This window comes from Patagioenas fasciata, chromosome 3 (genome assembly GCF_037038585.1).
Source record: "Patagioenas fasciata isolate bPatFas1 chromosome 3, bPatFas1.hap1, whole genome shotgun sequence".
Classification (NCBI taxonomy): Eukaryota; Metazoa; Chordata; class Aves; order Columbiformes; family Columbidae; genus Patagioenas; species Patagioenas fasciata.
The window spans coordinates 118,061,745-118,078,901 of NC_092522.1; the positions used below are offsets into that span (position 1 = coordinate 118,061,745).

Genomic DNA, 17,157 nt, shown 5'->3' on the forward strand with positions numbered 1-17,157 from the left:
AACTTAAAGTCTTTCAAGAGAGAGCGCCTGCCATTTTCAGCCTGAGCTAGAACAGGTCACTGGTTTATCAATACAGGTTAATAACCATTATACAATGATAGTTTCAAAAACAAACAAAACAATACTTCTGGTAGGGATCCTCAGTGTGGGCATTCAAATCCCACCCAACACTTTCTTATTTAAAGGATTCACTATTATGTTTTCCAACTCCTACCTCAATATGCAAGAGAAACAAAACATCATAGCACTAGAGGGAAGGTGAAAGCTTTGCGAGCGCTTATTTTTAGCTTAACCAGGTGCTCGTGACACTTTTGAAGTTACTATTTGGAGACACAAATAAAGAAAGAAAAATCTATGTACAGAAAGTATCATTAAAATGAAGAATCCTCAAAATACCGAGAAAAAATACCACATCATTCTATCTGAAATTAACACTTTGAACAACACGGATCACAAGGTCTTGGCAATTCCACAAAGCGCGTCATGAAGCCATTCTTCAAAGCAATTGCTATGTTTACTTATAGCACAACCGAGACCATCACAATAAAGACTTACCACAGACAAAATTAGTTTGAAACTCAGCTCTCCTGTGCAATCACCACCAGAACGTGCTACAACCCTCCCAAACACTGTGGTTGTTTCCCAAAGCTGCCACCAGTGGTAAAACTGGCCACTCAGCATCACTGCTGAGAACAATGACCGCGCCTGGTTTACAAACAACCAAGTTTTGGGCATGTTGGACTGTGGCAAAGGGAAGACGGCTCCTGCTCTTGGAAGGACAAACAGAAACATCTTCCACCCAAGACTTATCATAGAATCATAGAATCATTTTGGTTGGAAGAGACCTTTAAGAATATCGAGTGCAACCATAACCCAACTCTAGCACTAAACCATGTCCCTAAGAACCTCATCTGCATGTCTTTTAAATCCCTCCAGGGATGGTGACTCCACCACTGCCCTGGGCAGCCTGTTCCAATGCCTGACAACCCTTTCCAGGAAGAAATCATGCCTACTATCCAATCTGAACCTTCCCTGGTGCAATCTGAGGCCTTTTCCTCTCATTTATCACTTGTTACTCAGGAGAAGATACCAACCCCCTCCATGCTACAACCTCCTTTCAGGTAGTTGCAGACAGCGATAAGTCCTCCCCTCAGCCTCCTTTTCTCCACACTGAACAGTCCCAGGTCCCTCAGCCATTCCCCATCACACTTGTGCTCCAGACCCTTCACCAGCTTCATTGCCCTTCTCTGCACTCTCTCCAGCACCTCAATGCCTTTCCTGTAGTGAGGGGTCCAAAACTGACCCCAGGATTCGAGGTGCAGCCTCACCAGTGCCAAGTACAAGGAGACGATCACTTCCCTAAATCATCTATAATAAACTTAAGCTTATCTTAGCACAACATTTTTTTGCACTGAGAAACATCTTGCCCATAAACCAGATCTGGCTAAAGGGCAGAAGTAATTTTTTGCCCAGAGCCACCACTATTTCTCTTCCTCCCTCACAGCCCCAGCCCTTACTCATGACAAGTCACAGATAAATCACAAAACCAAACCACAGGCATCTCCTCCTCTCTAACACCTCTCTGATCCCATCTCCTTGATGGAGCAGTACTGAACCTTCGGCACGCCAGAGATTCTGAGATGGCACCCAGCAGCAGTGAACTACAATACTTTAGCATCAGAAATCAAAATACAGTTGCTACCACATGCTCTCACGGCAGATTTGGTGCAGCCAATGAACAGTACGTTACTACTTTTCTGACTTAGCTTAAGTTTCCTGGAAATTTTCATGAGATGAGTAATTTTTTGCCAACTGTAGATAGCGTAAGTTTGGAGGTGAAAAAAACAGAGTCTCTCCGACTAGAAGATATCTCAGGAAATCATTAGTCTTCAAAAGAGGTTACATGGCAATCTCACAACTTTAGACATGAAGCAAGACCCACCTAGGTGAAGTTAACACTATATTTGAGTATGCTGCATTTTTAGGAGTCAAAGCTCAAGAAACGCTGAACTTGCAGTTTTTCCCCACAAAGATTCTCCCTAGAATAAGGTTTGCCTTAACTTGCTTTTTCTGTTTATGAAGAAAACACATTTCTGTATTAGCAATGCTTTTGGAAGACAGATGTCAAACCGTCTTTTCTAGAGGCTGGTGCTTTCAAAGATGACTATGAATAAACATCAGGACTGGCGTGTGGTCTAACAAGGAAAATCAGGTCTCAGGGTCCAGAAGTGCCTCAGCTGATTCCTTGTAACAGATCAAAACACTTGGGAGAAACCAACAGAGAAAGAAAACTGCTTTAATGGCAGGAGATGTGCCAGGAGAGGTTCAGGTTGGACATGAGGAAAAGGTTCTTCACCCAGAGGGTGCTGGACACTGGAACAGGCTCCCCAGGGAGGTGTCACGGCCCCAAGCCTGACAGTGTTCAAGAAGAGACTGGACAACGTCCTCAGACACACGATGTGAACTGTGGGGTTGTCCTGTGCAGGGACAGGAGTTGGACTCCATGATCCTTGTGGGTCCTTCCAACTCAGGACATTCTGTGATTCTATGATACTTGCCCAATCCACGGCTCTACAACATGTTTAAGAGTTAAAAGCACATGTAGATTCTGCCCACATAGAAAGTCCATACAGAATGACAAAGACCCACACAAACAATGCTACACATTGTTAATTTAACGTACCTTCAAGACTTGTCTAGAGATGACAAAATACATACTGACCTCACCTTCATGTAACAGGTATTAATATGTAAATCAATGTGGTAGCACTCAACTTTTTAGTGTTGGAAACAAGCAACTATGCTGGCGATTAAACAACATTTTCCGTTCCTTTAAGCTAACTTTAAATAAAAGACACATCTTCCTACAAGAGAGCACGAGGGTCTTTTTATGACTGGATCGCAGCATTTGGTAGGACACCTCCAGAAATGCCTTTAGAACACTGCATCAGACAGGTCATCTTCTGAAGAAAATAAAGGACTTGCTTTGATGGGCTGCCAACATCAGAAACAAACACTGTTCCTTCCTTAAAACTGTAAGCTGCAATTGAAAAAGAAGGCAGAAAAGAAAGCACAAACCTAGAAAAAGAAAAGGTAAATGGACTTGAAGATTTGTAAGATCTCTGCAACTGGTTAGTACTATCTGTAGGCAAAAGTGGTGCTATTAATGAAAAGGACACAGGCAACTTTTCACTTGTGGAAAACCGTAAGACATTTCTCACATTCTCCAAACAACTGTGCTTGTTTTTCACTGATAGGTGGTGCTTGTTTTTCCCTAATAAAAACTATGCTCCCATGACCTACAAACTTAATTAACTCCACAGAGATAATAAACCTAAATTGAAAGTGCTTTCCTTGTACACATAAGTCATGATGATGAATGATTATACCAATGCTTTTTTAGCCATCCAAAAAGCTACCATTAAGCTTCATAATGACCCTAAATAAATATTTATCCCCTTGTTTAAAGATGGGGAAATTTCAACACAGACATGCAGCAGCATGTCTCAAGCTGCACAACAAGGGGTTTTCCATAAAGCAACCAGCAATCGTGTTGCTGTCTCCCATTAGGAGCCTCGAGAGAGCTGTTTGGTATAAGACATATGGGGATAAATCTAATAATTCCAGTTATCTTCCATCTGTGTTTGTAAATAAGCTTGCCACAGAATTATTTCTTACAGATTGGATTTAATACTCCCAACTGAGACACTGAAGCCTACCTCTGACTTTTCCTTCAATGGTGAGTGAACATTGCAGGAGTCTGAAAATATACAGAACATTTTACCATTTGTCTGAATTTCCAGATTCCTTATAAGAGTTATTGCTATTTTCAATATTTGCTTCCCTCCTTTGTTGTCGATTCTTTTTATCAAACGCAGGAGAAAATGCTGACTGATAATAAGCATTTATTCTTATTTAGGTGCGTAAACATGTTATGAACTACAGCGGCGGTGGCTTTGGGTCCATCCCAAAGCTCCACCTGCTCTTTCTCAAGAAATCCATCTCCTATTCCCAACTCCACGTTCTCAGGTCACGCCAGCAGCCACACGTAACCTCCTTTCACAACATTCACATTACTCCCACTACTACTTGTCCTACCAGAAATGCTTCACAGAGGCTCTCCGCCTATTAAGCAACACTGCGGCAATGGCCAGAGGAAAAGGTTTTGCTTGTGCTTAACAACTTCGGCAGCTTCTTAGATGTATATGCAGCTAAAAGGAAACACCTGTAGAAAAAAGCATGTTAAACAAAGGGAAACACGTTTCTCCTTCAATTTTGTATTTTCAATAAAATTACAAGAATTGTGCCTATTGAATCCAACAGAATTTTTGAAGGCTCTCAAGTGTCTCTGACGTTCAATCCAAAAATAACTGTTACCTGCGGCCAGGCTGTTAAACAGCATCAGGCAAGTGCAGAGCTACACAGATTTGGCCAAGAAATGCTTAACTGAAGAGCATCCTTACAGAAATGGGGACTAAGCAGCAGCAGATACATGGTATTTTAGGGTACAATTCACATCCTCTACATTATATGCAGGATTTCTAGGTATTTTGCTTTATTAGGAACCCTTAAGTTCCGCAGTTAACTAAAATAAAATCTTGGCCTCGTTTAAATTAACCACTTGCTCCCACAAAACAGGAGCAGAACTCCATTTGATGCAGTATTATTAGTAATATTTTGCCTGATGAGATGGTCATCGGCATCTCCTCACTTTAACACACAAAATCTATCTGTAGAGAAAAAACATTAACATTTCTGTGCCATGCAATGATCTCAATGTAGAGACATAATCCTTGCTTTTAGAATTACTATTATCCCTAAAGCAATTTAGAGATACATAATAATTCTAAAAGCACAACTTGACAATTCCAAAGCACTTAAACTATCAGTTTATAATAACAGGATAGTATTCCTTTACTTGATATAAATCACAGAATCATTTAGCTCATTATGGTTATCCTTTTCCAGAAGCTCCTTTTTAATTAAATTATTTCTAAGCTCCACTGAAACATAAAACACCACACCAAACAAGAAAATTAAAGCTTTGTTAGAGCTCCAATGACGTAAAAAAATACATTAGGAAATATGTATAAACAGCATAGTATTCTCAACTGCACATTAGCATGCTACCTTTTACACTGGTTTTCCATAGAATTTGTGACAATTCATTTAACAGAATTTTCTCTTTCTTACCAAGAAGTGCAATTACTGTAACCTAGAATGTTGGCAAATTCATTCTTGAAAGCTAATTTAGCTTTTTCTTTGGAAAAAGTCAGCACACAGACATGGCTTAATCTAAGTCTAGATTAAATACTAGCAATAAAAGTATTTTCTGTCTAATCCTGGAAAAACATTGCCATTAAAATCACCTGTAGTTGTTGAGTTACCAACACTGATGCAGCACAGGAAACAAGCCCATTCTGCTATCCAATGACACAGCCATGTCTTTGCCCAGAATCATAGAATCATTTAGGTTGGAAAAGACCTTACAAATTATCTAGTCCAATCACTAAGTGAACGTGCCAAGTCCAACTCTAAACCATGTGCCTAAGTGCCACATCTACAAGCCTTCTAAACCCCTCCAGGGATGGTGACTCCACCACTGCCCTGGGCAGCCTGTTCCACTGCCTGACAACCCTTTCCAGGAAGAAATCATTCCTACTATCCAATCTGAACCTCCCCTGGTGCAACTTGAGGCTATTTCCTCTCATCCTATCGCTTGTTACTTGGGAGAAGAGACCAACTCCCTCCATGCTACAACCTCCTTTCAGGCAGTTGCAGACAGTGATAAGGTCTCCCCTCAGCCTCCTTTTCTCCAGGCTGAACAGCCCCAGTTCCCTCAGCCGCTCCTCATCAGACTTGTGCTCCAGACCCTTCAACAGCTTTGTTGTCTTTCTCTGAACTCGCTCCAGCACCTCAGTGTCATCCCTGTAGTGAGGGGTCCAAAATTGACTCCATGATTCAAGATGGGGCCTCACCAGCATGGAATATGGGGGGACAATCACTTCTGAGTCTTGCAACTAATACTTTCAGATGGATTTTAGAGATGGACAAAAAGAATAAAACAAGTCCCACCAACAAAAATCTTTCCACTGTAAGGTATGAAGAGGTGGAAAATCGCAATATTATCAAGGCACAGAATAGGTATATTTCACCAAATTCTCCCCTGCAAGGCCTCTGCCTCCATTTGTTGTTCAGCTGAGCACAGTTCCAGCTGACGGACTCCACGGCCTTCCCAGCATGACAGAGAACATGGAAGATTTGCTTACCCTTCAGTTTAGGATAAGTTGGGAGCTTTTTTGAGTAAACTCCAGTCAACCTGTATAGCAAGGTCTTCAATGAGTCATGATGTTTGAGGAAAAATCCCACCAGAGCTTAGACAAAACTTCTCTAATTCTGAAAATGGATTTTTACGCTGTTGCTGCTCACCAGCATTCACCAAAAAAAACCCCCTACAATGTCATTAAAAATTTACAAAAGGATAATTTGTTTAATTATTGTCTAGCAAATCTCAGTGGAATGGAGCAAAACTAATACAATTCAGGTGAGTTTCCATCTGCAGCAGGCAGTAAATCTTTCCACACCAGGAGAAATGCAGGTGGTAAAAATACCAGGCAAGAGGATGCAAAACAAACCTTGAAATTAGGTGGAGTAAAGGAAATTATTCACCTACAAAAACATATGCTAAAATAAAATCAGAGCAGAATTCTGTTTAAGGAATATTAGATCTTTTAGGGTAATTTTTGTAGTTCTATTATCTGGGAATTTAAGTAAAAATGACATTTCCTTTGAAGAGAAAGTCTGGGAGCAGGAGGAAGGGTGATGGGTTGTATTTACAAAGAAGAATTGGGATACAGACTTGAAAAAGGAAAAGAGAAGAACCACCAAATTAAGAAAAAAAATTACACAGGAAGGGTGTGAGAGAAGGAAAATGAAGAGGAATATCCTGAATGATCTGTGGAATAAAATTAAATCAGGAGATAATTTAGGAAACAAAACACAGTAATGACACTGTCAGTCCAGACTGAATATTCCCTTTGCTCAGCACGTGGTGGTGCCTCTTCTCTCCTGAACCAGAGATGGTACCTCATTAATGGAAGGACAATCCACCTATCTCTAATCACTTAGGGAACCCAAGTAACCTTCTGGCATCCACAGCTTCCTTCCGCTTTCACTCTTTAATTGATACCATGCAAAGTGCTCTGTTTGATATCTGCCGATGGTATTTTCATTTGATACTGGTTCATTCTTGTGTTATCAGAGATCAATTACCATTCCCCTGCCAACAAAATGGCAAATGACCTTGAGAAGGTGACATCTACTGTATCCACCACCCCCACCATTCCTTTTCCAAGTTGAAAGGTCTAGTCAATATAATTATTCCTTATATGGAAGCCGCTCTCTATCTTTGATCATTCTTATTACCCTCCTTTTCATAATTTCTAGTCCTGACAGAAGCAAAACACGTAGAGAAAACTGGAAGAAAACACAAAGGTAACAAAAGCAAGAATAAGAGTTTGCTTAAACAATACTCCTTATCATGTTAATTGACAAATTAGCAAAACCTGTCAGCTACGTCCAGTACATATACAATACCATTTTCCCAGTACATTAGGGAGTTTAAATATAATAAATTAAAAACTGTCTGAATTTGTGAACCTTAGATGTTTGGTACCTGCTTATATGACAGTCCCTAATCTGCCTCCACAGTGGCTCACAGGGCATTTACGGAACAGAATTATGAACAGAATTCTTCCCTAGGTATTACACTCTCTTAACTGTCAGAAATCAGCAATTTGGGAGACTTCTTGAGCCAAAAGGGCACAAACCCCCCCTGCATGTAATAGTCATGATTGGATCTTTCCTGGCCAAGATTTGATTCCATATACTTGGAGCTTTCAGTTCACAAGTATCTTTGAGGCAGTGAGTCCCAAAACAGAGTTGTTCATTATGTGAAAAAAAACAACCAACCAACCAAGCCATATTCTTCTACCTTTAAATTCAGTAATGTCACTGGGTATTGCTTTGCTTTTCAGTTCTGAAAAACAGTGAATATTCTTGTCCTGTTAACCTTTTCTGTGCTGTGACGTCTTTACAGATTTTTATCACATCCTCAGCTCGACTGTCTCTTCTCTAAACCAAATTAAACAGGTCTAACCCATTTAGTTTCCCTTAACACAGGAGCCACGTTCTGCCTTTGGCTAATTTGTTCACAGGTATCGTTACCCTCTGTCTAATTCTAGGTTCTTCCATAGCCTCAAACACCCCAGATCCTGGCAATAGCAGAGTGGATAATTTCCAGAAAGGTGAGCCTGGCAGATGTTGAGTGAACTTGTTCAAGTTAGGTTAAAATATACTGTCCATGTATTTCCTAATCCAGTCTGAATACAGAAAATGTGAAAAGTAAGAGGGTTAATTCTGCTGGCCTTCCTACACACATCATCTACAGCAGAAATAGTTAATATATAAACTTGCACCTGTATTTTTTTTCTCACAAGCTTGAAGATTTCTTGTGAAATCCAGCTTTATAAAAGCACTATCATTTGTTGCACCACAAACGTTACCTGTGGCCCTTAAGAAAATCTAAATATATTCTTTTCCATATTGTTACACAAGTATCCATACACACTGTATCAGGTGAAGAGTTACTAAGTAATAGTGTGACTTTCAGGAAATACATGTTAACTAGAGAAACAAAAAACAGTAGTGCGGAGTTAAACACAAAATTACAGTTATGAGAAGAAATGCAGGGGGAGATGTTGGTATGTGCTTTAAAATGTACCAAATATTATTAAATAAAACCAAACCCAAAACAACACACACACAAGCCAAAATAAACAAACAAACACCACAAAACCCCCCAACATTTAAACAAATTACTTCAATAAGCAGCACTAAGCCAACACTTGATATTCAGTTAAGCTTACCTGTTCTTGAGACACACATACAGGGAACTTTCACTCCAACTAAACCACAAATATTTTAAAGTTACTAAAATATCTTCTCTGAAGACACCTTATACAAATAGTTGTCCCATGAACACTGATATTCTTTTAGTTTTTCAGGGTTTCACCCCTTCTAGCTCCCTCAATTGCGATTTAAGGGTACGGTTCCATTGTAAGAAAAACATAATGATGTGGTATATTGAAAAGCCTGAACGTACAAGACTCCTAATTTAAGCTACACAGCATTATATAGACACATTTGACAGACCACAGCATCCAAAAATGTATTTATTCTTGTCATTAAAAATTAGCGTGCTAAACTTGAACTCATTCTGCCAATATCATTTAATATCATCTACGGCCCGTTCAAAGTGGCCATGATCATCGCAGATGTTAAGATGACACTGTTTCACACAATGACCACACAAAGAGGTTTATCTGACTAGTAAATTTCCCAAACTTTTGGGATTAACCTGTCAAGGAAATCAAAATTTTAACAGTCAAAGTCCTTTGAAGTTGAGCCATGTGACAGATTTATGTTTCTGTGTCCCTACATAGGCCTTCCGGCTTTGAGTCCATTTTGAGGAAGCATTTGTAGATCTTTTGATTTTTTTGTTTGTTTGGGGGGAGGTTTTGTGGGTTTGTTTGTTTTGTTTATTTGTGCTTTTGTTTTGTTTTTTTAATTTGGTTTTTATATCCTTTGGGGCAAAAAAAAAAGCATCAGGAAGTCTCAGTGACATCCAAAATCAAAAAAAGCAGAGTGCATTACAGTATTATTTTTCTAAATAAAAATCATCCTGGGTTCCCCACTCTGTGTAATCTTACCTTATAAAGCTAACACATGATACTAGCAAAGTAAGATCTTAGCAAGACAAAGCAGGTATAAGCTGAAAGGAAGTTAATGGATAGAGACCTAACACTAATCTTCACTGGTTCATTATCTATTTTTTTTCGTTTTATGACCATAAGACTGGAAGGGACTACCAAGGTCACCATGTCCAGACTGCCGCTCCTCCAGGAAACACTAATACATTCATTCCTCCCTAAAATGTGAGCTCTGCCTGGAGGTGGTCAGATTTTTTCCTTGACCATGGCCCAGAACGTCACTGCTGACAGAACTGTTCCCATTTCGAGATCAACTGCATCAACAGCCGATCCATCTCTATATAACCTTCTGCTGATATTGTACTTAGAGAAAAGTTATTTTCCCTCCTTAAGCTTTATCTTTCTAATAAGAAGAAATAAAGGCTAATTCATTTATTGTAAATACAATTAAATAATAATTTAAAAACCCAGTAAGCTTTTATTTTCATAGGGTAACAATCTCTTTAGCCTTCCTTAACATGTAATTTGTTTCTCCTGGATAACACTAAAGCCCAACTCTGCTTCTATCATGCTTTTCACGTATTTTCCCTCTTAAGGAGATAACTCAAATTCTACCCTATATCCCACAGGATGTCTCGATGGTGCCTTATGTAATAGCTCACAGTTCTCCTTATTTCACCCATCATATTTTAGGATACATTTCCTTTCCCCCAAATCACATAATTACTACGTGATCATCTAATACATCCGGTTGTCTTCCTCCTTAGTCACAGCCATTGCTGAGTTACCAGCATACAGCAAAAATTCTCCTTGGCCATAATATGACATGACTAAAAAGGTATTTGAAGAGAGCACAACAAAAATGTGATGAAATTTAACGAATGATATGCAGTTCATACTGTATAATTCTGGCCAGAAAATGACTCTGAAGTTTGTCATCAATCAACCAGCACACATTTGCTTTTTAAGGATGATGTTGCCATAAATAATAACAAGTAAGACTGGTCTCAAGATAAAAATCCATGAAGAATATTCCTATTACAACATCCTAGTCTAAAATTTGCATTGTTTCCCCCTTTTAGACAGTTGTTTCTCTAACGAAGTCCAAACACGGGATCTGTTACACTTTGTCTGCAAAATTTATGAAGAACGTATAAGGTGCAACCTTCCTTTTTAAAAATTTAGTTCTATTTATTCCATTTAACATTTACGTCCATGTCTAGTTGTTTCTTCCTTCCAAAATTTCCTCTTACACCTTCTGTGTGAATCATATTATCCTCATAATTAAAAATGAGTAAGCACTCTGTATTCTGCAATCCTATAGTGCTATTTCTGACTTGTTGGGATTAAAGAAAACATTTAATATGGCACACACAATTGTAAATCTATTTTTTTTGCAGAATGTTATAGTGGAAGATGTATGACATTCTGATCTGAGCGTATGAATTTTACTCCGTATCAACTAATAGCAATGTCCTCACTGAAAAGTGAGAGGAAGAATTAATCTATAGGTAAGGACACAGAAAACATTTGTCCTTGCCTTAGAATTTCTTTTCCTTCTTTTAGATGAGAGAAGAGGTTTAGACATTATCTTTGCAAATTCTAATTCAGCATATTATCTTTATCTACATTTATTGATATCCGACTCTACAGTTTCCGCATCTACAGCGCACACAAGGTCATGAGTCAGGCTGCATCCACGTAGTTCTTAATTGAACTGTGATGACCCAGGTTACTCATAATTCAAAAACACTCAGACCATGGTTCTCGAAGCCTTTTTGTGCAGGAGCACAAAGCTCAATTCTATTCACAGCAGCACAAAATCCAGTTTGGCTTATAAAGGTTGAGAAGCATGTGAAATGAGTTATGAGTACTACTTTTTGCACTTCAGTTTATCAGAAGTATTTTCCTGCTGGACCACAAAAAATTATATCAAAAGGAAACAGGTGGTAGGAGGGAAGAGGAAAGACAAATAAAAATATAAACAAAACCAAACAAAAGCACAGCCCAAAAATTGCTATGGTAGCTAAGGAAACAATGTGAAAGATATTGATCGGCAAATAGTGCTTTCCTTGTTCCGCCTGGACCGTCAAGATTAAATCTCCCCAAACCAAGATCCAGCATCAGCATGGATATTAAACCCTAAAAAAAAAAAAAACCTATCTAGCCTACAGAAGAAGGGGAGTTTGAAGAACAGCAATATCTTGCAACTCTCCAGCTGTAAAGACAACATCCCATGGCAGCGAAGGCTCCTTCTCCCTGCTCTGTGGTAAAGTCCGTGATCACAGAGACAAATTAAGTAAAGGTACATTTTAGCCTATTAAAGCTTTTAACCCTTTAACTGTTGTTTGTAGTTAGTGTATTAACTCCTTTAGAAATACACTTGTTGAAGGTATTTGTTATTTAGTGTAACTAAATGCCATTTCCAAAAGCTTTGGCAAGACTTAGGGTGAATTCCTAAGAAGGCTTTGTCCAGATGGAGAACTGTATGTAAGGAGAATAAACTACCAGAAACTGGGTTTGCTTTATCATTTTTACAGAGTTAATGATCAATATTCAGACTGTTGCAGGATAAAACTAAATCCTCAACAGGGAATCCTTGATCTTGTTTGCGGACTGGGGAGATCGATATGCCTGGAGTGGTTTTTTGGTAGAACTGGGCTCCACAGAGATGTCTGTGATCCATCTGGTGCCATATGTACATTTTGTACTTGGCAGCCTTTGTACATAAGCAGAAACATGTTACTCAGCCTTGCATGTTCATACAAATTATCATCACAACCTTTACATTTTGCATGAGAGGCAAATTTGTAAAGACCGGCAGGTCTGCCCCAAGTTACAGAAAAATCAACTTATACTCTCTTAGTCCTGCTTTTCCTCTTCAAATTCCCAGCCTGTTAGTAAGACACCCACAAATGTCACCTTGGACAGAAATGGAGAGTCAAAGGGAACTCCTTCCTGCCCACTGCGTCCTTTCTGACTTTAGAGAAGAAAGGTAAACGCTGTAACAAGAGCATGTGCCTCTAGAGCACACAACGCCTCAACAAGCTGAAGCTTAAATGTGGCCACATAATTCAAAAAGAATATGCCAGTTCTCAGTATAAGACACAGTTTGGCCATCAGCCACATGCTGAGGCTGGACAGTCCTGAGAACCTGCCCTGGTGAAGGTACATTCTGAGTAACAGCTCAAGGTGCCCTCACTGAAGTTGAGTCTCTCAACTGGAACCCAACCATCCAACTCAGTTACTCTTCCTTCTGGAGGCCCTGCACAGATTTCTTTCTCTGTTTGGGTTGATAGCTAAACTGTTGTAGCATCTTCTACTTATATTTGTTTGAGACTACCTGAGCATCGTGCTTTGTCATTTGAACCCTGCAGTTCTCAAAGTCATTGTCCCTCTGCGTCATACAATCAGGTTCTTGTACACACAGATGCTCAACGCTCTCCATTCACTTTTCTTTAACACTGAATGCCAAAAAAAATCCTGAAACAGAAACTTCTTCATGCCTTACACTACTAATGAACTAAAAGCTAAGCATATTCTGCCTTGATAAGAATAAGAGTTTTTTTCCCCCATAAGAAAAATACCATTTCCCCCAGTAGGATGCAAAAGAAAGGGTCAAGGCTCTGCCAATGCAGAGGTGTGGCCGGTAGCGTGTGCTCTCCGGTTGCAGCAACACCTTGTGGTTTAGTTGCCTCACACGTAGCTTCATTGTCCATGTCCTGCTCAAAGTCACTACCAAGGTCTAACAACATCATTAGAGGTTTCCACTGAGCAATGAGTGCTAAATGCAGGCGATCTACTCCGAATACAAACAACAGCGGTAGTAGATAGCAGGGAAGAGGAACACAGGTTAGAGGAGAGTGATTTATCAACAAATAGCAAAGGCTGCTCACTATTTATCCAGAAATGACATTAAAACTATAATTTTTTTCCCCCCTGACTTGTTTGAAATTCAATCAATAAGAAATAGGACTGCAAAACTACACACAGTCATTCAAACACTCTGTGAGGGGCACTAGTTTAACTATTGCCTGGTATCTCTCTTACATTCTCTTAGTATGTTTTTCAACACAGTAAAATTCTGCGAGGGAAAAGGCTGCACCTCATGGCACCTTTCCTTCTGAGAGCGATGGGCAGTACAGCCTGAGGGATTTCAGATCAAGGAAAGGATCCCTCTCCCAAACTATGACTTCTGAGATCAAGTCATGCACGTGTCCAGTGATGCCAATATGTTCACAATCCTCCAACAGAACCAAGGAGTAAAAAGCCAAACTAAAAAGACACCAAACAGTTTATGTCTAAATCAAACACAGAGACAGCCAAGAACATAAATCTGATCCTCCCTGAAGAGGGCTTCTGTTTGTTTATTTTAAATTGAGTAGCAAAAAGCACGTGAAAATTATTATTATTTTTTTTAAAAGCTTTTTCATTATGCCCAATGAAGTGGAAAAAAAAAATCCAGTATTTAGGGTTTTCCCTATCACAGAAAATATATTCACTCTTTTTACTTCTCTTTTATTGTTAAGTCTGTGAAACAAAGTCTGGAACAAACTGCAGCTGACAGTATAAAAACAGGTGTTGATCACACTGATTATTTTTTCACAAAACGTTTTATGCACACGTGAAAGAGATGTGTAAAACAAAGGGTTTAATTTGAAATCTGAGTATTGTTGTTCTGCAAAAACCCACTTCCCTTAATCACCAAACTTCTCTCTGCAGTGACAATTTTCTGCTAAATTAAATAAAGGTCTCCCAGTCCTGCAGTAACCTTCCCAGTTACATGAGATAAGAAACACTTGTTCTTATATCTTGGACTCGATGATCCTTGTGGGTCCGTTCCAGCTGAGGACATTCTATGATGCTGTGATCTATTTCCCTATTTTTATCAGAAGAAATACTCCCTATCTGGAATATGTGAGTGCAAGGCATTGTTCCTAAACATGTTTTTTTCATTTTGGTCAACTCTGTAAACAACAACATGTAAACATCAAATTTCTCAGCAGATATTTGCCAATTGTGTCCTCACAAATAAGGCTGCTCTAGAAATAAAGAGCTCCAACACATAGATATATGCACAAGCAATTTTAAGGTTTCAACTCTCATATGTTTTCGAAAGCAAACCACCATGAAACAAACCCAAAAGTTAGTACAGCAGATAGGGCACAGAATCAAGAGGAATATTTTCAACATTTTTTGAGAAAGACCCATTATTTTAATTAACACAGCAAATTGCTTAACACATTCAAATATTTTGGTTTAAAATAAATAGCATAATATATTATAATGAAATACATTTTGTGCTGAATTACGTTAACAACAAAGGTATGCAAGTTTAATCAACTATTACTTAGCATATTCCCCACTTGAAGTCAGACAGGATTCGCACTGTAAATCACACATTCCTGAGCCCTTTAAGTGGTCTGAGATTACTAGATGACCCAGGCATATCTGTACTCTAAATTACACTGCAGTAATGCCTCTAGTGAATTTCTCCCGGTCTTAAGAGTGCAAGTCAGGCTACGGGAAGCAATCTGCAGCAAACTGACCATAATGCTGCTGCAGGTACTGAAACCAGCATTTAAAATAAATAAATAAATAAATAGATAAGACAAATGCTTTCAATGCTCCCACCCCTACTTAAACAAGCCGAGCTGAGCTACTCACCATTCATGGCTGTGGGAAACTGAGCCATCATGGTCCAGGATATGCCTTGCTAGCTCTTAGCCATCTGCAACAGAAAAACATCGCGCCATTAATAATGCAACAAGGGCAAAAACGCGGCTCAGCGCTCCCGCCGAGCGGGGGGAACGTCTGTCCCCTTCAGCTCACACTTCCGATGGCAAACAATGCCGGGCTTCGGGCTGCTGCTGAACAAGCTGAATTTCCATTTGGGAGGGGGTGGGGGAATTTTTTTCTATTTTTTTTATAGGGTATGCAGTGCAGTCCTGAACCTAGTGGCACGTTCTTAAAGGAAAACAGTACCAACTGTTTAGCAACTGCTGCATAATGTAGAGAAACAGTTGCCAACATGTCAGAACATATGGCTGGAGAATAGCCCTCTCCTGGCAGGACGGACTCGGGGTTCTAGCAAATCTGTTCCTGCTCTCCCTGGTAAATATTTATGTGTATCATATTAAAAAACAACAATAAAAGTTCAGTGCACAGCTCCATAACTAAATGCTTCTGCTGAGAAAAGTGGAAGAACAATTATCATGCAAATTCATCCATTCCACTACTTCATACACTAGGTACAAACACTCTTACATGATGTATTCAGAAAAAAATCACTAATAAAAATCTGTAGTCAGTCAGTTTTCCATAACCAAGATGATGAAGTTATTCCTTCTCTTAAGCTACTGCATATAGACTCAAAAACAGCATTTAAAGGTGTCTCAATACAATTTACTCTCATAACAACTATCAGAGTAGTAAGACTTAGCTCATTTTTCTGGCATGTAGCCAGAGTACCTGTATTAATTTTATTAATTATTCATAACTGCGAAATATTCACTAATACTTACCTGAGGGATAAGCATAAGCACCACTTTACAAAGGCAGAGCAAAGACAACACAGCGAGCTTTTGCTTTGGATGACATAATTTTAGTCAAATACTGAAATTTGTACATTATTATCCTGCACTCTATATAGAGAAACTATTATTCAGGATGAAGCTACAAAAATGAAATTTTTATTTTAATTATTTTTTTTTTTAAATCACATTTCAGATCCCTTTGTCACTCCCTCTTCAGATACCAAACCTTACCCCCCCACCAAAAACCCCCTTCACCTCTCAACATAGCCAAAGATTCTAATATTAAGTGCAGAAATATCACATCCCCTACACTCCATCCCCTTGTAAGGAAACTCCTGAACATCTTGTTCATGACAAAAATCACACAACTGGAAAACACTCTGGTTTCACGTGTGCTCAGCAGAGCATTTTATGTATCTATCACACATTTCTGCAATAAAAATTGAAATATCTGAGATCTGTCATTAACAAACCTCTGTCTATATATTTTAGATTTATTATTATATTTGTTTAGTTATTTATATGTTTGTATATTATTTATATATCCTATAATAACATCACTGGGTCATCTGTAAACTTCACAGCCACATGCGCACCTGGTCCCCCCCTCAAAGTAATGAAGAACAGTATTTTATCTGAAGTTATTTTGCTCTGTGTCACTTACATAACTGTCCAGTGAAGAATTAACAGTTTGGGGTTTTTTTCTTAAATCTGACACATTACAGACCAGTGTCATTAAGACACTTGACATTCCAGGGTTTTTTTCATATACGTTACACATACACTTGTGTATACACAGACATATGTAATGGAATGATTGGCAAGTCCAAATGATCTCTCAGGGTGACATT

The 17,157-nt window shown here is 39.0% G+C and overlaps 1 protein-coding gene across 3 annotated transcripts in view; it reads right to left on the reverse strand.

Moving 5' to 3' along the window:
• The window catches only part of ITSN2 (intersectin 2), an 86,055-nt gene that overhangs the window by 55,700 nt on the left and 13,198 nt on the right, over positions 1 to 17,157 (reverse strand). For all 3 annotated transcript variants that reach the window (XM_065833249.2, XM_065833248.2, XM_065833250.2), the window contains exon 2: positions 15,438 to 15,501. In XM_065833249.2, coding sequence (XP_065689321.2) covers positions 15,438 to 15,468 — 31 coding nt within the window. In that variant the 5' untranslated portion in view covers positions 15,469 to 15,501. The remainder of the gene's footprint in view (positions 1 to 15,437; positions 15,502 to 17,157) is intronic.